We start from the raw sequence: 22,526 nt of genomic DNA on the forward strand, positions 1-22,526 counted from the left end.
CTGTATAAGATATTTCCTATTACTTAATATTCCCAGTATAAGTAGGTCCAACTTTTCTGAAATGTGCTTAATGTAATCAATTGAATAAAGTTGAAGGAAAATAAACGCAAACAGAAAAGTTGTTAAAACAGGTAAACAACAACCCCATACCGACAATGGAACTAAGATAAATATCCCCTCACCTCCGAGAGAGAGTAAGACTTACATAACTCACCCAAGGTCACGTGGCTTCTAGGGTGTAATGAGACAGAGAAGGCTTGTTTCAGGACATTCCTTCCTGATCTGCACATATACAACTTTTTCTCTAATGACATTGCTACATAGCAAGATGTTGTTTCCCAGCTGCTCATAAATGAGTATTTTCTTTTTCTCCTCCCTGTTTTTTTCTTTTGTTGTTGTGTCCAAAATCCCATTGCAACCTGTTTTCACCACTGGGTGAAAATGCCATTCCTGACCTTGGTTTCCTTGCAAGAGGAGATGATTGATCCAACATCATTTGGGAGGGGAGGTCCGTTGGGGCGTAACACCTCTGGGATTATCCTCCTTGCCAGGATCCAGAGAGGGACCAGAAACCTGGAGCCTCCATCCTTTACTGAAAACATTCTGGTTCTGTTAGAAGACAGGGAATGGGAAGCCATTAGTCAAAGCTGTTTAGTGTGTCGTGGGACAGTGTGTGGTATGCCAGGGAAGTGCATCAGGCAGTAAGCCCTGTGGGAGCTCAGGGAAGGAGTCATGGAGGAAGGCTCCCTGGGAACAGAAATGTGGGGCTTTTAAACTGAATTTGGAATTAGGACCCAGACCTCTTGGTTACTGGTTCACACTATCACCCACATTAGCTTTATAATTCATTCCAAAAATAATCATGTAGGGACAAGCATGGGCCCGTGGAGACATTCCAGGGCGTCTCCACTGTCATTTTTTGGCCTCATTGGAGGGTGTCAGGCCCCAAAGCTCTGATTATTGCTGGAGGTCTCCTCATTTCTTACCCTCTCACCCCCCACCAGGCTTTCTGAGCCCTCTCAGAAAGCAGTGGCAACCAGCGGTTCCCTACCCAACCCACTGCCTACCAGCTGCAGGTAGAGAACCTGAGGACAGGGAGTCCTGAGTCCTGGTTCCAGCCCCACTACCATCTTGCTCTTACTGGCTTTAATTTATTTTTATTCTCATCTTCCCTTTTGTATGAGAACTACCCTTCCCAAGGGACCTATATGGTTCCTTCTGCATAGATTCCACCCAGGGGGAGAAAAACTACGAGTCATTCTCTGCCTGGCATGACTTTCCTAGCCCTTATTATAAGGACAATTTGGGTTTGGACAGAAACACTTCGATGTGAATCTTTCTGTGTTGCACATGTTGAAAGCGTTTAGGACCTTGCCCAGTTTGCCTAAAGTAATAGAAAGTAGGGATCAAGTGAGGTTAAGCATCTGAAAGTTGTTGATAATAGCAGCAGTGCATAGTTTGCTGAGCAACTGTTGTGTACCAGGCACTATCCTAAGTGCTTCCACTTACTCGTCAGAAATGATGAGGTAGGCACTATTATCATCACCCCATTTTACAATTGAGGCAACTGAGACACAGAGTCACTCACCCAAGGGCACTCAACTAGCAAATGGTGGAGTTGGGATTTGAACCCAGGCAGCTTTGTAAACTATAAAGCACCAGAGAGATGCCAGAGAATGTTGTTATTATTTCTGATTGATGTTACCTTGAGCAATAGAACATTGCTTACCTTGAGATTTTCCTGGTTGGCTGGATACGAACCAGGTGAGGTTGGGTGCTGTCCAACCCATGCAGATGGCGGAGCGAGGCTTTTTGGTTCATGCCTGGGCAGCAGATGGTACTTCTCTGTCAAGGCTAAGCAGTACCTCACGGGCTCAGCAGGGGGAAATGACTTGCCTGAAGTCAAACTGTGAATTTGTGTCCAAGCTAGGGGTGGAACACAGATTCCCACAGATAGTACTCTCCCAAATCAGAAAACCTTAGGACTGGAAGGATCTCGGGGAGGGACCTGCTGATTTCATGAATGAGAAAATGAGCTTTTATGTGCCTCAGTTTCCCATCTGTCCAAAGAAGGGCTAGATCAAGGGACCTCAGCAATTTCTTCTAGATCTTCTTTCTTTCAATCACATTCACTGCTTCTACTGGGGTACATGTTCTTCTTAACTATTCTTTTTTTTTAACATTTTATTTATTTATTCATGAGAGACATAGAGAGAGGCAGGCTCCCCGTGGGAAGCCCAATATGGGACTCAATCCCAGGACCCCAGGATCATGACCTGAGCCAAAAGGAAGATGCTCAACCACTGAGCCATGCAGATGCCCCTCTTCTTAGCCATCCAGCTCATACCAGTGATTTGGCTTAGGAGGCCCAAGCCCCTGGAGTATTTGCTTCTTGAGAATCAGGCTGCTTTGGGGTGGGGGTGGGGGGCTTAGTTTGGAATGCTTCTTTTACACAACTCTTTTTCTGAGCCACTGTAAAGGAGAACTCCAGGGCCTTCCTTGTTCAGTCACTGAGCAGTAAGCAAATGATTTGGAACAGTAGGACCAAGGTTATTCTTGCCATTTCTGGCTTGTTTTCTTAATTTGTTTGACTTGATTCCCCAATTTCCAGAGTCACAGACCTGACTCTACTTGTAGACTTTATATAGCTCTATAGCTCCGAGATGGCAGGCACGTGGAGGTTGCCCTGCCCCATCGCAGGGAGGTAGAGTTGACTAATTCTGGGGAAGAGCTGTGGGCAACCACACCTGAGCCGGAGCTCCTGGCTCCTGATGCAATCTCTCCATGGCTACCAGACTCCACTCATACTTAGCCACCCCAATGTACCTGGCTCAGACCTGCAGCAAGGAATCCAAGACTCTAAGAGTGGCTCAAGCTCCAGAAAACATAATTAAGTATGTACTCTGCCCCAGGACCCTGCCACTGGCACCTGGTACCAAGAGGGGGGAGATGTAGGAACTATGCCTGAGGAGCTCACAGCTGCATGAGAAGACAGGTAATTATGGAGTAGAAAACATCAAATAACTGAATCGTGTGCAAAATTCAGAGGTAGCACAGACATATGGTTGGTACTCTTCCAATACGTCAGGGAAAGGCTTTTGTGGCGAAAGTAGTAGCTGGACTGCTATTTACCAGTAGAAGGGGTAGGAGTTGGGAGGTCACTTTCTAGACAGGGTCTCCTGACCCCGTGATTTCAAAGGTAAGCATAACTCAGATGCTGTCTCTAGGGCTGTGGTTTATCAACTTTCAAGATCACATTAGAATTGATTTAGGTGGAGGGAGAGAGGGGAAGCCACATCTGTTAGTAGATATCTGGAGTAGTTCTGAGACCTACAGTGTCCTTTTCTTGAGGTCCTCCTCCTGAAACCCCTCCAGACTGAAACAGAGCCCAAGTGGGAGGTGAGACAGAGCATGTCATCCAATCAGAAACAAAGCAGAATTTCCATGGTGCACCCTTGGGCATTTGAAAGGCATCTGCATCCCAAATAGCTGCCAGTAAAGTGCTGGCTTCCAAAGGAGGGAGGGCCAGGATGTATCTGTTATCTGCTCTGCCATAAATTCCCGCCTTGCAAATAAGTATTAAAACAGAGCTAATTTTTATTTTTGTTTTTGCTACCAACCCACCCTTGCCCTGGGGTTCTCTGTCTGGGACTAGATGAACGTGAAACTTGGGTGTTTTTACTGTTTTCTCATCCTTGTCTTGTACCTTGATCATTACTCACACCACCTGCTTTCTCCTGGTGGTGATTTCTCACTGATCTTGAAGGCCCATTCAAAAAGATATTTTTGTCGGTCTTCCTAGGGATAATATTTTTTTTTTAAGAGAGAGAGAGCACACCAGTGGGGTTTTGTGGGGAGGAGCAAAGGGCGAGGGAGAGAGACTTTAAGCAGGCTCCACGCCCAGCACGGAGCCTGACACCGTGCTCCATCTCACAACCCTGAAATCAAGAGTCCAATGCTTAACTGCCCAGGCACCCCCACTAGTAATAACTTTTTTTATGATGACTTTCCCCCCACACACACAATTATAGGAAATTTCAGGATAAAGAAGTAAAAGTCATCTGAAATCCTATTGTTCACATACTTTTAATATTTGATAGTTTTCCAGCCAATCTTTTCTCTTATCAGTTTCTGTCGTCTATGGAATTGAGATTATACATTTTATAAGGCATGGATACAAGGCAGAGTATATAACAGGTATACCCTACTTTTTCCCACATCTGGAAATCAACTTTGCAATTTTAAATTGTGTGTTTATACTGAAATGTCATATTATAAGCATTTTCCCTATGTCATTAAATAATCATCAAAAATAAGATTTTAAATGCATCATATTCCCTTATATGGTTGAACCATTATTTCTTTTCCTGCTGTTACTATTACCATTCCCTATTCCCCAGGTTACTTATTTCCCTTCTTTTCCCTGTTACACATAACGCAGTAATGGGCATTCTTACATGTAAGTCTTGAACACATCTGTGATTAGTCTTGTAAGAAAGATTCCGAGAAATGGTATGTCCTGGGTTAAAGAGAATGAACATTTTTAAAGGCTTATGGCTTCCAGAAAAATTGTGATGATCTGTGTTTCATCGCAGTAGTGAAAAGAGTATTCTTTTTCTCCACTCATATAGTTGGTTGATGCCTTTCTTAATCATCTGTTCACCTCTTAGGGCCTTATCCCCTTCTGCCTTGTTTTGAAGCTGACTTTTTGTATCTCCCCTTGTTTCCTGAAGGACTGCCAGGGTCATGTTGCACCCCAGAAGTACTGATGGGCACTTATAACTCCTCCAATAGCTGTAGAGTGTACAAACCCCTCATGCACATAGATCCTATCTGGCCCTGTGGGGAGCCTCTTCCAAACATACAAAATGAGAACAAATTTTTCCTGATTATAAAATAATAAAAAGTAGGGGCGCCTGGGTGGCACAGTCAGTTAAGCCTCCAACTCTTGGTTTCAGCTTGGGTTGTGATCTCAGGGTGGTGGGATCATGAGCAGGCTCCATGCTCAGCAGGGAGTCTACTTGAAGAGTCTCTCCCTCTGCCCCTCCCCCGACTCACTTATTCACTCTCTCTCAAATAAATCTTTAAAAATAATAACAACAAATATATAAGGAGAGTCATTAATAATATAGCTATCCAAAACACTAATAACATTTTGAGATAGATCCTCCCAGACTTTCGTTCTGTTTATAGTGACACACATTGGATGTATGTGTAATGAGTTTTAAATAGCCAAATAGGATAAATTTAAACAGTCTGTTTTATAATTTTTTGTATCTTTCTATGCCAATAAATAAAAATTTAGAGTGACACTATAGTTTGGTGGTTAAAATCAGAGACCCTGCACTATTTCTTACTTGCTATCTTTACACATCTTTCCCTGTGAGTGCTAGATTGATTTTGCTCATTCTTTTGGACAGCGTTGGATACTCTGTTGCATGGCTGTGCCATAACTTGCCTGACAATTTTCCTATTGGTGGATTTTTCCTCCATTGTTTTTGCTGTTACAAACGATGCTACAGTGAACATCTTTCCATGTACACCTGTGTGCACTCGTGTAAATTATTTTACAGAAGAAATTCCTAGAAGTGGAATTACTGGCTCAGTGGATATGTAGATTTTTAAAGGTTTTTCATGCTCATTGCCAAATGGCCCTCCATAAATATCACACCAATTTAAACTCCCACTAGTGGCCTTTGACCATGCTTGTTTTCTCACACTTAGAAATGACTGTCACACAATTATGTGTATCATCCTGGGCTTTCATCTTTGTCATCTTATGGGTGTAATGGTATCTCTTTGTCACTTTAATTTTCTTTTCACAGCAGTGAGATTAAAACTATTTTCATACATTCAGTGATCCCTTGTATTTTTTATAAAAATTGCCTGCTCATCGTCCTTTATTGGTGTGTTTCACTTGTTCTTTTGTGTGTTTTTCTTACTGATTTGTAAGTACTTTATACTATTAATTACAGTAAATCTCTATGTATATGTTGTATATGTCTTTCCTATTTTATTGATTTTTTTTCAATCATTTTTTCTTTCTTCTTCAGCTCGGGCAATTTCTACTGATCTATCTTCAAGTTTACAGATTTTTCCCACCGTCCTCTCCATTCTAAGCCTATCCACTGAATTATTTCATTTAAGATAGTGGTCTTTTTTTCCAGTTGAAAATTTCCTTTTTTTTTTTCATCTTTTCTCTTGCTCTACTTTTTTTTTTTTTAAGATTCTATTTATTTATTCATGAGAGACACAGAGAGAGAGGGAGGCAGAGACACAGGCAGAGGGAGAAGCAGGCTCCATGCAAGGGAGCCTGACGTGGGACTCGATTCCGGGTCTCCAGGATCACGCCCTAGGCTAAAGGTGGCGCTAAACCGCTGAGCCACCTGGGCTGCCCTTCTCTTGCTCTACTAAGAGTTCCCCTCTTTTCACTTGTTATTGCCATATTTTCCTTTATTTCACTGAGCATGGTTACAATAGCTGCTTTAAAGTCTTGGTTCAATCATTCCAGCATCTGTACTATTTTAAGGTTACTCTGTTGATTGTCTTTTCCCTTGAAAGATAGATCACGTTTTTCTGGTTCTTCATATGTTGAGTCATCTGGGACCGTATCCTAGGCATTGGGTATGTCAGGACGCTGTTAGGTTATTTTAGCAGCCTGCCTAAGGTGGACCCAGACTGTGACCTTGACCTCTGTCTCACGTGTGACCAGCAACAACTCAAATCTCAGCTCACTTCTTTTATCTTCAGTCAGACTGATTGTTGTCTGCCACATACTGCATGGGTCAGAGTTGCTCAGAGGCTTGGGTGCAGTTTATGTACAAATTTGGGATTTTCTTTCCCTGACTCCTTCCTTTCCAGAGCTTCCTCTTCACTGTCTAATGGTCCTGGTTGACCTGGGCTGTTTCTTGGCTCCTCCGGTCAGGAAAATGTGGAATGTCTGTTACAGTTTTTATTGCCCAGCACTTTACCCCAACCGTGACCTATCCTTAGGGCCCAGCCACTGAAAGTGCAATTTGCCCCATGATGGCTCCTTTCTCCAAGTTTTGTCTCCTTTCCAAAATCCTCCTGTTTTGTTCACTCTTGAGTAATTACCTTGTTTTTTGTTTTTTGTTTTTTTTTGGTTTTTGTTTTGTTTTGTTTTTCTCTTGGAGTTGATTGTTATCTGCAGAAGGGACCATCTGTTATGAGCTTACTCTAACATACAGGAAATAGAGCTACAGTTTGGTTGACTGGCTGGTTTGTATATGCAAGTTTAATTTTTTTACCTAGCCAAAATTTTCAGTCGTTTTCTTTATGGTTTCCAAGTTGGTGCTCTGCTTTGAACTAACTTCCCCACCTCATGAATATTAAAAAAAATTGTTTTCAAGTTGTATAGAACTTAGATTCATGTCACACGTATAGCATCTTCTAATCGGATCAAAGCTGCCAGAGCCACTGCTAATGCAGTTGCATTGGGTGTGGAGAAGAGAACCAGACCCAGAGGGCAGAACCATGAGGTGGAATGACTAACACTTTAGCTAAGAGGTTATCCCTGGAGACGTGACTGAGTACAGATTGGGAGACGAAGGGATCCTAACAATGAAGAACATTCTAGGGCTAGCATATGTCATTCTTCAATCTAGACCTCAGCCCGGAAGCACATGGCTCTTCTGCAGAGCTGTCACTCTTGCTGCAGCCTCATCCATCCTCGGCCAACATGAGATACAGACATGTGCCCCAGTAGGACATGCAAGAGAAAGCGGTGTGGGTTTGCCTGCTTGGTTGCTGGCTCTAACCTGGAGCCATTCTGCTCCTCAGGAAGGCAGTAGAATGTGGTGGTCAAGGATGCAGATTTGGGGGGTAGGCATATAACTGGGTCCAAACTTTGATTCTGCCATCATAAGCTGCTTAACTTTTCTGAGCCTCAGTTTCTCCTTTTCTGAGATTGGCATAAAAATAGTACCTGTTTCATAGTGCCATGAGGACTCATGAGAGAGTGCTCAGCAAGGTTAAGCCTAGTAGCTGGTGCAGAGTAAACTCGTTCAATGAGTACTGGACGCTACACTTTTGGGCTGGACATGTGGTATTTTGCTACCTCCTGCTGTGTGGCCTTGGGCAAGCTCTGCAGTCTGTGATTCTGTCTGCAGGAATTTCCACGTCTGGAATGAAGCCTGGTTTGTGCGGACTGACCTGGGCCCCTCGTACAATGGATGGCAGGTTCTGGACGCCACGCCCCAGGAGAGGAGCCAAGGTAACCCTCTACTGGCCCTGCTGACCACCCCCTTCTCTGTCCATGACAGTGGACAGCAACATAGGAAAGCCACTGAGGGCTCTCCATCTCTGGAAGACATGAAGGAATTAAAACAAAAATATTTTCAGAGTAGATTTCCCAACCTAATTTTGCTTGGCACCGCTGCTATTTAAATGAGTGGCTTCCCTGCCCTGCGCCCACACAACTGTTGTCACTGCTGTGGAGGCCCTGGCACGTGCCTGGCAACAAGGGAAATAAACCACACTCTGCCAACAGAGATTTCCCCACACTGCCTCTAGTAGCCTGTGTCTCCTGGCACAGAAAGCTTCTGGTCTCCATTGCCCAGGGATTTAGCCCCAATTCCCCAATTCAGCTGGAGGTCTCCATGATAGAGGGCTCCAGCACCTCTGTCCCATCCACGGTGTCCCTCTGCCAAGCCAAGCTCTCCTTCATGTAGTCTGGCCTCATCCCTGTCCTTGTGTGCAGGGCTTCTGCTCCCACTTCTGGTCTCTCAGAGCTTGGGTCTCAGACTTTCCCGGAATTTTTCTTTTCTTTCTTGAAAAGCGCCCCCTCCAGGGCTGGTCTTGTTTGCCACCTTCTTTTCAAATTGTTTGTTCAAACTTAAAAAAAAAAAAAAATTATGGGGCACCAGAGTGGTTCCATCAATTAAGCATCTGACTTTTTTTTTAAGATTTTATTTATTTATTTACAAGAGACACAGAGAGAGAGACTGAGACATAGGCAGAGAAAGAAGCAGGCTTCCTGTGGGGAGCCCAGTGCAGGACCTGATCCCAGGACTCTAGAATCACCACCTGAGCCAAAGGCAGATGCTCAACCACTGAGCCACCCAGGTGATCCAGCATCTGACTTTTGATTTCATCTCAGGTCATGATCTCAATGTTGTGAGTTCAATCACCACGTTGGGCACCACACTGGGCATGGAGCTTACTTTTTAAAAAAAAATTAATTATAAAAGTAATATGTGCACATGGTTAAAAAAAATTCAAACCATTCTAAAATGATTTATAATAAAAACTAAGTCATACTCCCCATCCCCTATCCCAGCCTCAACAAGAAGCAATGAGCATTACTGGATTTGGGGAGGGGAGTAACATTCCAGATATTTTCCAGGCCTTTGGATTTCACACTTTTCACTATGACCCTTTAATGGTTATAAAATCAAGTTAGTGGGTTATGAGTATCATTTTAAGAAATGAAGTAGAATGGGGGTGCCTGGCTGGCTCATTTGGTAAAGCATGCAACTTTTGATCTTGGGGGTGTGAGTTTGAGCCCCACACTCGGTGTATAAATTACTTAAAAATAAAATCTTTTAGGGGGACCCCTAGGTGGCTCAGTGGTTTAGTGCCTGCCTTCGGCCCAAGGCGTGATCCTGGAGTCCCGGGATCAAGTCCCACATCAGGCTCCATGCATTGGAGCCTGCTTCTCCCTCTGCCTGTGTCTCTGCCTCTCTCTGTGTGTCTCTCATAAATAAATAAATAAATAAATAAATAAATAAATAAATAAATAAATAAAATCTAAAAAAATAAAAAATAAAATCTTTTAAAAACAAAAGAAAGAAGTAAAGTAGGATGTCATAGAAAGGTGGGAAGAGAGGAAAAGAAAAATATCAGGTGCATTGGACACAGTAAGAACAAGTATTGTCCTGTAAAACTTCTGTCTCAGAACCATCTATGTGCCATGATCTAGAGATTATGGTAAAAAAAAAATTTGAAAGTCACTGCTCCAAGCATATAAAAGTACATGTATGTGTCTTTTAAAAACTTTTTTAGAGTGAGGAGGCAAGGGAGAGGGAGAAGGAGAGAGAATCTTAAGTGGATTCCATCCTCAGCACGGAGCCTGACATGAGGCTCAATTTCATGACCCCGAGATCATGACCTGAGCTGAAATTAAGAGTCAGACGCTTAACCGACTGAGCCACCCAGGCACCCTAAATGTGTCTTTTTTATTTGTCTTGTAAACACAAAGAGAATAACCCCCTTCTTTTTATTCTGCTGCACCTTGCTTTTTTTCACTTGGGGACTTGTGTGAATGAAACTCTATGTTATATATCTATTTTTGCATTAACATATCTATCTACAACTTTATCTATTAAGCTGATCTATCCATGCCAAGTGCTAGCAGAGGAAGGTGATAGGCAGGGCTTGTGAGCTCAGAGGAGCAAGTCTCCTGTGGCCTGGGATTAGGGAATTCTTTTAGAAATAGGGAGTGAGGAGTTGGGAAGGATGATTTGCAGGGGTAGGTAAGAGGCAGCCCTGAGCACAAGAGATAGAAAGGAGACAGTGCAAGGGCGGCAGGTCAGCATCCACCAATGTGCCCACGGAGGGCAGGACGGGGCCAGGCTCTGCAGGAGAGCACTCTGAGTGGGGTGCCACTGCAGCAGATAACAGGACCAGGGAGCGTCGGTGCTGAGTGCTGAATGAGTGGGGCCGGCAGGTGGGGGGCCGAGGGAGCGTTGGCGGGGAGAGGCAGGGGAGTGGTGCCGCTGTGGGTGGCTCCCGGGGAACAGGTCCTGGGGTGGGCTGTGGCACGTGGGCCCAGCCGTGGCATGCACGCGGTCTCTGCTCCTCACCACCAGGGGTGTTCCAGTGCGGCCCCGCTTCGGTCGCTGCTGTCCGGGAGGGAGATGTGAACCTGGACTTTGACATGCCCTTCGTCTTCGCGGAGGTGAACGCCGACCGCATCACCTGGATCTACGACGTCTACAACAGCACGCCGAAGCAGAACGCCGCGGACGCTCACAGCATTGGCAGGTACATCAGCACCAAGGCGGTGGGCAGCAACTCTCGCATGGACATCACGGAGAAGTACAAGCATCCAGAAGGTAGGAGGCGCACTGGTGGGGCTGTGCCACCCCGGCCGTGACCGGGGGAGGACGCTGTGCGGGTGGAGAAGGGAGAGCCGCTCATCCTCCCCCGTGTCCTCAGCCCGTTCTGCCTAATGGTGGGAGAGCTCCCTGGCACCTAACACCTGGCTCCTCGGGGACAGAGGGGTTCCACTGGGGACAGTACCGTCACAGGCAGATCCAGCGCCCATGGACTTCTGCTGCAGGGCACAGCAGCTGTCAACCCGGCTCTTCCCCAGCTGTGTCCCTTTCCTACAACTGGGGTGACAGCCCTGTGATGGGACATCACAGGAGGAAACATCGCCCCCAGGAGAGGCTGCCCAGGGCTTTACGAGAAATTTCTCAGTCAGCCTGTCCCCCTAGCCTCCAGGAAATACAGGCAGGAAACACCATGTGAACAAAGACATGGACAAAGACCCTGAAGATGTGGGTCCATGCTAGGCATGCATCAGAGGCCCCCCAAGAAGCCCGAAGCACCCACCTGCGTCAGCGGGAAGGCTCGCTTCTACAGAGCTGACGCTTGGCAAATTACAGTAGTTACTCTAGTCTGGAAGCTGCTTTGGGAGTCAACAGCCTTTGTTGCTGGGAATTCTCCAGAGTGACAGAGTTACACATGCAAAGGTGACGTTCATTTGCAGAAATAGCCCAAAGTAAATGAACGCTGGCTCTAGCAGGCCAGTCACTCTGTAAGGGGTCACATTTCTCTTTCTAGTCTATTTCTCTGCAAACAGATGCTTGGGCTGATCCTCAAAGAGCACAGGTTCTGAGGGGTCAAGAGCCATGTGTTCCTAAAGTCACCCCGAGCACACCCTCAAGTGTACCCCCAACACTCTCACTACTGCTGGCTGTTAGCATCAGCGACAGTTCACAGCAGAGGAGAGCTGGGAAAGAGCTCAGGAGATGGGGTCTGACTCCAAGTCTAAGTGGATGACCCCTCTGGGTGTGATATTTGGGGACATTTGGAGGCATGGGCTTAGGGTAATAAGATTGGTGGCCTTAGTGTGGTCCCCAGTTTGCCTCTGCAGGCCCTCCCTATGGCAAGGGTTGGACAGCCTGTGTCTCTCAAAACACATCCTAAGACCCACCCCAGGGCCTGCTCCATGCTCGGCTCTGGGGAAGCAATGAGGGGCATGGCAGATGGGGCCCCTGCCCCCCACCCCCTGGGCTGAGCTCACAGATATAGGAGAAGTATTTTCAACACTGTCATGATGGAGAAACTAGTATAGGGGTCAGGGGACAAATAACTGAGGGCTGGAGGTCAATTCCAGAAAGTGCCAAGTGCAGTGCCTGGCACCTGGGGAGGACTTATTATTAAATTGTGGTGAAGTGTATCTACTTGGACATCTGCGGCTTCACTGGAATAATGACCTCCCAAGGTGCCTTTGGAAGTGCACTGCCTACTTGGATATAGGTCCTATGGGTTCCTTCTCTTACTGTCATACCTTGCTTCTGCTCCTTAAAGGGCTCTGACTATCCCAGCCAGACCTTCTAAGCAATGGAGGGGGGCGAAGCCACGGGCAGGTTGGGGTGATTCCCCGCAGGATTCTTGGCAATGCCCCAGCCTCTCTGCGTGACAGCAGAGCCGATCACCCTGTTACCCAGTTCTCGTTACCTAATGATGCCAGCTTGTCTTCGAGGGCCCCAGGGAAGAAAAGCTTATAAAATGGGTTGCCAAGCATTTACACAATGACAACACCAAGGGAGAAAACAGTAGCAGGAAGCTTGGTCCTGAGTAAGCCCATCAGGTGACCTATATAGGTATCTGGGCTCTGAGCCTTATTGTGCAAACACACCTGCTTTGAGGTCCTGGGCACAGGAGGCTCAGCTCCCGGCACAGACATCAGCCCTGGGTGTGGACTTAGAACTCTGCTGGATGATGGGAAGGCACCACAAAGAACCCAGCCCACCAGGAGCGATCAGCTTGGGTAATCTGGCTGCCTGTCTCCTTTTCAATATGAGGTTTGGGGGGATGCTTGGATTATGGGTGTAGATGCCTGGGGACTGGCCACCCCCTCCTCTACCTCTAAGCCAAGATTAGACCAGTTACTTGGACAGGTTGCTTCTCATCCTTAGGACCTTGCTTCTAACATGATGGGCTTGGATGAGTTGGCCTCCGAGGTCTCAGCCAGTTGTTACATATAACTTATGGGAAAGACCTCGCTTCGTAGTAAAGTGCTTATGATAAGTCCTCTGGTGTCTTAAAACTTTCAAGTTGGTTGGGGAAGATGGGGGCTCTAAGTATGGTCTGCAGTTAAAAACATGGTAACTCTTTGCATATGTTTGCCCTTATTCCTGGAAAGTCAACACACCTTCTTATTAGTGGATCTGCCTTCAGGTCAAGACAGGGAGCCTTATGTGAACTGTGCAGCCCAGAGGCTTAGAAGTGGTTACCTGCCTTAATGCCCAAAAGCCATGACTTTGAGGGTACACAACGGCCATTCTCCGGGAGCTATTTATAGCATCACGTTCAGCAGCACTCACAAGCTGAGCCACCATCAGAAAATCTGTCCTTTGTGTTTTTAAATCCTGAAGTCTCTCGACAAATTAAACTAGTCCTAACATGGAACTGAACCAACCATGGGAAGTTCTTCCTTGATGAGGACCAGAAGTGCCACTATGTGACTTCAAAGCACCTTAAAAACAAAGCAGAATAACATAGTAAAGTGTTTTGAAAAAAAATTTTTTTAGTGAAGCCAATTCTAAATCATAACCTTTTTAGAATGAACTCATTCTAATCTTTTTTCTAATTCAATTTTTGTTACTTATTTTTAAAGTATCTGTTCTTACAAGGAAACTTTTATCAATCAATCAATCAATCAAACAGAAAAGGAAGAAACCTAACCTAATTAGCCTGAGACAAATATCAGGCCATATGGTAATTTTGTGCAGGTGCTGGTAAAGCCTTCCCTACAGCTGGAAATGCAGAGCTGACTGGGAAAGCGCACAGACTGGCTGGTCTGTGAGCCTCGTGTTAAGGAGGATGAAATGGAGAGACCCAGAGAGTGTGGTCACTTGCTCGGATCAGAATCGTTGCGTGGCCGCAGAGCCAATTAGTCCCAGGCTGCCTTTCCAGGTAGAGCGCTGTCCTTCACCCGGGCTGCCACCCCCTCCCTGAGAAGGTTCCCTCTTTTCCCACCACACAGGTTCCAGTCAGGAGAGGCAAGTGTTTGAAAAGGCTTTGGGGAAACTTAAACCCCATGCATCATTTGGTGCAACATCTGCAAGGCACTTGGCAGAAGATGAAAGGGAACCCAGCATTTCTGGGAAGTTCAAGGTCACTGGCATACTGGAAGTGGGCAAAGAAGTCAACATGGCCCTGATACTCAAAAACCTGACAAGCGACATGAAGACAGTGACCGTGAACATGACGGCCTGGACCATCGTCTACAACGGCACACTGGTACACGAGGTGTGGAAGGACTCTGTCACAATATCCCTGGATCCCAATGAAGGTAACTCATCCTGTGGTGCGTGGGGAGGCTGCGCATCCGAGGTGGCCGATGTTCTTTTGGGGTTGGAGAGTTCCTGTTGGAATGGATTCAGCTTACACAGGAACAACACATGGTGGCTGTGGTTAAGGCTTGGGCTTTGAAGGTTTGCAAGTCATGGGGAACAGTGCAAATCAGGTTGGTGCCAACCAAAATCCTTCGACATCCTGGGGAGAGGAAGGAGGGAGCCTTTGGCAGTTAGCCACACCGAAGTATGTAGCACTTCGCTCAGCCCGCAGAGAGCTGCCTTAGATCCTCTCTCATTTAGCCTTCTAAAAAGGACAGATTTTAGAATCACCTTTTACAGAGGCAGAAACTGAGGCTTGGAGAGATCATGACTTGCATAACAGATTGAGTGTCATAGCTAGTAAGTGGCAAGACTGGGATCTCCTAATGCTACATCCAGGCCCACTCCCCATCTACTAGATTCTATCTCTGTCACTCCCCACCACCTGCCCTCACCCCAGGGCTCCCCACCCCCCATCCCACAGTGAATCACTTTTCACTTCCAGGTTTGACCCTGGAAAGGTGGCAATATACAGCAGGGTCTTAAACCCTTGTCTTGTGTTCCTCCCCGCATAGCTGCCAGGTGGGGAGTCTCCTGATTCCCGAGGGCAGAGATGGCTTTTCTCGGAAGCCTGAGAATTTGGGAGGAACAGAGGCAGATAGGTAGCACAGACAGGGAGGGAGCCAGGTGGAGCAGAAAGAGGCTGGTGCTCTGGGAGGATTAGCACGCAGGTGTGTCCACATTGGCAAAATCCTCCAAGCTGTTATGAAAAGTTGGTCCTTACAAAGCAGATTAACAAGGGTGGGGTGGCTATTGGCTTCACATAAATAAAAACTGATTAATTATACAGCCCGTCTTGAAAGAGCTCTGTCTGTAGGGAAACAGGTGTTTTATAACTGTCAGAAGGCAGCATCCCTAGCTAAGTCTATCTTCTGGTGGAATTTTAGCCGAAATCATCCCCACACCAGAAGCAACCGTCAGGCTGCTAGCTACCTTCAAAGCCCAAGGGGAGAGCTTTTTTTGCACGTCAAAAATAGTTCACATGAGGGTAATGATTAAAACAAACAAAAACAAAAAGCCAACCCATTCTGCACATTCATCTGCCCATTCAGGGCAGGCCAGGCAAATTCCTCCAGTGCAAACAGCAGAGGCACCTTCCTCCTCAAAGAGCATATGACCCTGTGGGTATCAGGGCACCCAGGCCACCCAGCATGACCACTAAGAGAGAGGTGGGAGTGACCTGGACCACAGAGGAGGGAGAGGGCCCCTGAGTCTTGGGAGGAGCCAGGTAAAGAGACAGAAGCTGGGAAGGAATTGCCACCTGAGGGAACCATGTGTGTCCAAGCACGGAGGTGACAATGTGCCCATGTTGTCCAAGGACCAATGAGAAACACCAAGGGCACTTTCAAGGGAGAGCTGAGTTAGCTTCAGTGATGCAGGGCCAGATTGAGCAGTCTGAACTTTATTTCTGAGGCAGCAAGGAGCCATAGAAAAAATTTTGAAGTGACAGGGAAGAAGGGGAGTAAGATGTTGGGGGGTGGTATGCTTCTGAAGCCATGTCTGCCTGGTTGTGGGGGTGACTGGGAAGCAGGGGAGACCAGAGGTGGGCAAGTGGTTCAGGGTGCTGCCACAACAGAATCCCAGGCCATTAGTGGGTCTGGGAGGATCCTGAGCTCTCATTGAGCTAATCCCTGGCTTCCCTTCCCAGTTATTACTGTGTTGTCATCGTTAAGCAATCAGTTAGCATTTGTATTCTTTCCTGCCCTCTGACATTTTCCAGGATGGGAGGAAGCTTCAGTCCCTACCAGCCCAGTTTCCTAGGAAGCTACCCAGCCAGTCAGCGTCCTGGTGCCTCCCTGGCCCCTGCTCTGGAGGCTGCACAGAATGGGGGCACGTTTCCCACAGAGCCCAGCAGGGAGGGTTCAGTCAAGCTCTGGCTGCAGACATTCCTGGCCAGCTCCCGCCACCTTGGTTTGGCATCAGCTCTGAAGGTTTCAGAAGTCAACCCCATTCCCTCTCACTCTGCCCTCCCTGGCTTCTCCTTCCAGAAATACAGCATCCCGTGAAGATCACATATGCTCAATATGAGAAGTACCTGAAGGCAGATAACATGATCCGGACTACAGCTGTGTGCCAGGTCTCTGAGGAGGCAGAGGTGTTGGTAGAAAGGGACATCATTCTGGACAACCCCAGCCTGACCCTGGAGGTAAAGAAGGGTGAAGGGGTGCCTTCCCAGCCATCCCAGCCCTGCTAGCACCCCCAAACCACAAGGAAGCTCCTTCCCTGCTGAGGGGGCAGGTTATTGGGCATAGCTCAGGTCCAGCCTCTGCCAAATGGATTGGCAAGATTCCCACTCACACCAGTGTCCTTGCTCCTTATGATAAACAGGCACATTTCCCCACAGGCTCCTTTGGTTCTGGCTCCAGATACACTGGGGGGTGTCAGCTGAGAAGCAGCTGGAGAGACTCCTTGGCTCACTCACCCAGTCAGCTCTGAGCACCTGCTATGGTCTGGGTTCCACCAGGCTCAGGAATCACAAGGAGTCACAAGGGGTGGGTCCTGCCCGCAAGGAGCCTACAGCCCAGCCCCTGGCCATGTCTGTGGAGCATTTCAGAATTAGGCCCACTCACTTGCATCTCTCCACATTCAAGATGCCAGAGTTACAGAATCATGGACTCTTAGGAGCCCACTCTCATGCTCCCATACCCCGCCTCTTCACACATGAGTAAACCGAGGCCCAGAGAAGAAAAGGGAACTGCCATCACTGCCAGAGCCAGGGCTAGACCTCAGGGGTCCTCCAGGGCTGGGAATCCCAGGACCATTTCCAGGTGTCTGGGTGTGTCCTCAGCCAGTAACAGCATCTTCATGGTGGTTGAGGATGAGGGGTCTCGGTCTCTGCTTTTAGGGCTTGCTTTTGGCTCTGATTGGCTCCCAGGGTCCTTCCCAGGAGCCCAGGTTGGGGGAGGGGGGCTTGCCGGTGTACTGAAACACCTGGGACCACTCTATCCCTTTCTCAGCACTAGGGCCCGTCCTTGTACTGACTCCAAGCCTGTCTCTTCCTGTCCAGCCTAGCTGGCACCCTCCCCCTAGCCCATGGTGGAAGACAGTAGAACCAGACAGCACAGATCTGAGAGATGAGGTGCTGGCAGGCAAGGATGGCCAGATGGATGGCAGAGGAGATGGCTCTTCCAATGGGGTCCCACAGAGAGCCTCACAGGTCACAGGTCAGGTCCACCCACATCTCCTGTACTTACTGTCTGCCCTGGCTGCCTAGACGACACTGGCCTTTTCTGTCCTGTCACAGTGCCAGCAGCATTCTGAGCTTCTAGAGGGGCCAGATGATTGTGGCTGCCCCAGTGCCAGCCTTCCCTAATCTGCACCCTAGCCTCCAGGATTCCTGACCTCAGAGGACAGGGACCAAGGGGTGCCCACTCCCGAGCCACTTGCCTGTTCCTGAGCTCTTTTGCTCTTCTGGTGGGTCTGGACTGGGCTCCAGAATGGGAATCGGTCCCCTACCTCAGAGGGGGAGCCAGTGAGTGGACAGGCAGTTTGAGGAAGAGCAGAGAGGAGCAGCAGTTCAGCCCTTGGACCTGACCTTGTATCCAGGCCCCATCATGTATCAACAGCCACACTGAGTAAACCTTGATCTCTGTGTGTCAGGTGTTCCAACTCTGTTACGGGGCTAACAGAATACTTTCCTTGCAGGTGCCATGTCCTCAGAGAAGCCTTTCCTGGAGCGCCCCCTCCCTGCCCATCCAAATGAGGCAGGGTCTCCAGCTATATGCCCTGGAGAGCCTGTGTCCTCTCATTTTGTGACATTTGCTCTGGTTGAACTTATACCTTTTTTATTTTTATTTTTTAAGATTTTGTTTATTTGTGAGGGACACAGAGAGAGAGACACAGAGAGACAGGCAGAGGGAGAAGCAGGCTCCCTGTGGGGAGCCCGATGCCGAACTTGATCCCAGGACCCTGGGATCACACCCTGAGCCAAAGGCAGATGCTCAACCCCTGAGCTACCCAGATGCCCTGAACTTATACCTTTTTTGTGCACTTGTTTGGTCCTCTGTCGGACTGTCAACTCCACCAGGGGAGGTGCCGCCCCTGTTCTGGGCGTTGTCCGTATGATATCATAGAAGCTAATCAGAATTGGTAAGCTGAGAGCACTGGGCTCCAGGCACGCATCTGCCCCACTCACAAGAATCTTCATTGTCACTCAGTGCTTGTCCTCTGTGTGCTGAAGCCTCTTCCTGCCTCCCAAGACATTTCCTAGACCCGCACCTCCTCCCTGCAGACGTGATGGGCAGCGGAGAGCTGCTTCCTGCGTGAGACTGGGAGGTGATGCTGAGTAGCAGCCAGTTCAGTTATGAAGACATTCCATGTTACAATGATCAGTGTTTAAATGAGGGTAGTTTTTCCCTATGACATTCCTTTATCCTCAAACATTCTTATAGCTTTATCTTTTATTCAACACTTGCTCTACACCTTTTGGATTTCCATATCAAGTCAGCTTTGTCTCTAAAAAGCCTATATCTTTAAAAAGAAGATCAGAATATAAACAGGCTGAAAAGGTGCCACCAAGAACTTTCTTGCTTAATCTTTTAAAAAGGCATCTGAGGGCACCTGGGTGGCTCAGTCAGTTCAGCATCTGACTCTTGATTTCAAGTCAGGTCATGATCTCAGGGTTGTGAGATCGGGCTCCACATTGGGTGTGGAATCTGCTTAAGATTCTCTCTCCCTCACCTTCTGCCCTTCTCCCCACCTCTAAAGAGGGCATCTGATCCTTCTTCTTTTGGACATCTTTGTGTGAATCTCCTTCTAATCCAATGTCACCTTCAGCCTTGAGAGCATCAATGCAGTCTTGTCTTGATGAAAGAATCAATGTGTAGCTCACTCAGAGTGGGCACAGATTTCAAAACTCATGAGGGTAATCTGTATGAGAAGATAATAATTCAGGTGAAATCCCATGACCTTATCTGGCACTGATTGGCAGCAGACATTGAGGATGTTACACTGTAGAATCAGACCATGAAATCTGAACTTTGTTCCATAGGGTGATGTCCTTCATGTTGGCCCATGAACCACTGATAATCAGACACAGATTTCTGGTGGCTCTTACCCTCTCTTTTGGGTGCATATACAGATTTGGGTCAATGGGCCAGGGCGGTGAGCAGCAATAACGAAAGAACAAATCCACAAAAACCTCAAATTGAATATCAATGTGAAAAATACGGCATTATTACCGTAGCCTTGTTGTATCCCAGTGGCATAAAATTATGCTTCGTGCTTCACATCCTGTCACACCTGTACATGAGTTCCAGGGGAAGAATTAACAAAGAGATCATGGTCTCAATGCTTTAGGTTTGCACAAAGTATTGGTAGACATCCCAGGATGCAAAGAGCAAAGGCTCCAGAACCAGAGAGGCCTTGGTTGTTGCATTTATCTAAAGCTTTATTGCTGTCAAATGGGTTGCTGTGTGGATGAGGGGCAAGAAAAGAAAAACCATGCTAACAACAGATGATCCTCCAAAGAAGGACAAAAGAAAGCCAGCAGCCACACCGTTTCCAGACCTATTTCTCAGACGTTTTCTTCTACACTCATGATCTCATTTAGTTCCTCCCGTGCAAGGCAGGGAGGGATGGTGAGCCCTCGTTAGCAGATGCTCGGCCAGGAGAGGTGATGTGTCTGCTCAGTCACGACTATTGCTTGGCAAAAGCACAGCTTTTTCTTTGACAGCAAAGAGTCCAGGTGGCTTTTCTCCGGTCTCTGACCAGAGTCAGAGGGGTGCAGGTGGGGTGCAGGAGCCCTGTCTAGACCACACGTGGCACACAGAGAATCCTTGGGCCCCTGAGGTATCGAAGGACATTGATAGACTGGGGTGTCATCAGAGGAGAGTGGCCTGAATTGAGGTGGGGGCCCAATGCCTTGTCCTCTGGACAGGAGCCTGAAGCTCTGAGCAGGGGTGGAGGTCTGAGCAGGGTCAGGCCTCCCGAGGAGGGCACATCTAGGCTAGGAGGAAAGAGACAGGACCAGTGAGTAAGAGCCTCAAGGAAAGTACTGCCACTAAGTTCAGAATGAAATAGTCTCCAGCCCTCTGAGCTGCCCGCGTGGAACTCGGCAGCCCTGGGAGGTGGAGCTTCCCTTCCCAGGATGACCAGGCAGGAGGTCCTGGGAGCCCAGGGGAGAAGGTAAAGTGCTCTCAGCCACTACAATGTACCGCCTCTCCCACTGAGCCTGGTGTCCTGTTCGAAGCATGGGGATGACAACAGTTTCCCGGGAACCCCCCGCACAGACGCCTTCCCATCACCAAGTGGCCTGCCCAGCCTGGTGGGATCTCAGCAAGAGGCAGGTGAGATGAGCAGCTGCACTCTGACTCCGTCAACCCATTCTCCCCACAGGTGCTGGACCAGGCCCAAGTGCAAAAGCCCGTGAATGTCCAGATGCTCTTCTCCAACCCGCTGGACGAGCCGGTGAAAGACTGCGTCCTGATGGTGGAGGGCAGCGGTCTGCTGCTGGGAAGCCTCAGGATTGAGTGAGTCCCAGCCTAGGGCCCTTGTGTGGGATGCTTGGAGGGGTGCTGCTGGGAGAACCTGCAGGTGGGGAGGCACATTTGCACCTGGCTTGGGGGTTTGCCAGGCTTGAACCCCCGGGAAGTCCAGATCACCAGAGCTTGGAGCTGGTCCTCAAGGGCTTAGCAGATGTGAGAGATCATGGAACTCCTCCCTCCCCTGCTGAGGGGCCCCATAATCCAGGGAGGGAGCCAGAGGGAGCCACCTCACCAGTGCAGGACTCAAGGGCCACAGAGGGCCTGCCTAGCCTGAGGTCCGGGAACCCCCTCATCAACACTGACCTATGCCCTTCCCCACCAGCGTGCCAACCCTGCGCCCCAAGGAGCGGTCTCGGGTACGTTTCGAGATCCTGCCTACTCGGAGCGGCACCAAGCAGCTGCTCGCCGATTTCTCCTGCAACAAGTTCCCTGCGATCAAGGCCATGCTGTCCATTGACGTGGCCGAGTGAAGGGCCTGCGTGGCCCCCGTACAAACTTGGGTAACACGGAGCAGGCAGGGCGCACCTGTGGAGTGAGCCCCCTGCCCATGCTGTCCAGCCTGGGAAACCCACAACATCCCCTCGGTGGCCTGGCCTGGACGCCCAGCCTCTGGCACATGCCCTCGCCCGCACTCCCAGGCCCGGCTGGCTCCACCGGGGCCTGGGACTTTACTTTTGCACATTCCCATAAGCCCCATGGCCCCCTCAGCCCCCCAGCGCATCAGTGCTGCAGAACAGAGTGGCACCTGACCCAGCGGCTCTCGGAATGGATCCGGGGAGAGGACAGTCTGGACTGTTTGCTGATCCCAAGCCTGCAGTTGGGACATTCCTACTCCTCCCTCGGGCCACAGCGGAGGGATGGGGATGATTGGCTCTCTGACGTGGCACTCACGTCTTTACACTCAAAATAAAGGTTAAAAAGAACACAATCAGCACAGGCTCTCCAAGACTGCTGCTTTGCCGAAGAGGTGGAGGAGAAAACGGGGCGGGGGCCGTGTTCTCCTGGAGAAGGGATGACCCAAAGGGACTGTGCTCCCCACATCCTAAAGTCCAAAGGGAGCGGGTTCGTTCTGTGTGGCTCCGGGTGCAGAAGGAAAACATTCTCTAATATGATGTCCAAACATAGATTAGGCTGCCTGGAGAGGGAGCGCCTAGTTCCGTGTGGCTGCTGGGCCAGCTCTACGGGTGTCAGAGTGGGAAGGGACTTCAAAGTCTTTCCTGGAACCTTTTGGCTGAGCAGGCTCCCGTGGTGGCCCAGCCTCTGTTCACGCTGGGCTCTTCCCTCCTCGTGCCACATGGCCCCTCCTGCAGCCAGGAGGCCTCCGCACTGCTAGCTCAGCTGGAACCTTCTCTGCCTTCACACATGCTCTGATGATTCCCCAGTCTTTGCC

General features: G+C 48.6%; 1 protein-coding gene across 1 annotated transcript in view; it reads left to right on the forward strand.

Moving 5' to 3' along the window:
- TGM3 (transglutaminase 3) overlaps positions 1–22,067 on the forward strand; it is a 40,269-nt gene extending 18,202 nt beyond the window's left edge. Inside the window, exons 8-13 of the mRNA XM_055301897.1 lie at positions 8,130–8,233; positions 10,830–11,075; positions 14,240–14,548; positions 16,640–16,797; positions 20,988–21,121; positions 21,459–22,067. Coding sequence (XP_055157872.1) covers positions 8,130–8,233; positions 10,830–11,075; positions 14,240–14,548; positions 16,640–16,797; positions 20,988–21,121; positions 21,459–21,606 — 1,099 coding nt within the window. The 3' untranslated portion in view covers positions 21,607–22,067. The remainder of the gene's footprint in view (positions 1–8,129; positions 8,234–10,829; positions 11,076–14,239; positions 14,549–16,639; positions 16,798–20,987; positions 21,122–21,458) is intronic.
- The last annotated feature ends 459 nt before the right edge of the window (positions 22,068–22,526 follow it).

The sequence above is a fragment of the Nyctereutes procyonoides genome, unplaced genomic scaffold (genome assembly GCF_905146905.1).
Source record: "Nyctereutes procyonoides isolate TBG_1078 unplaced genomic scaffold, NYPRO_anot_genome, whole genome shotgun sequence".
Lineage (NCBI taxonomy): Eukaryota > Metazoa > Chordata > Mammalia > Carnivora > Canidae > Nyctereutes > Nyctereutes procyonoides.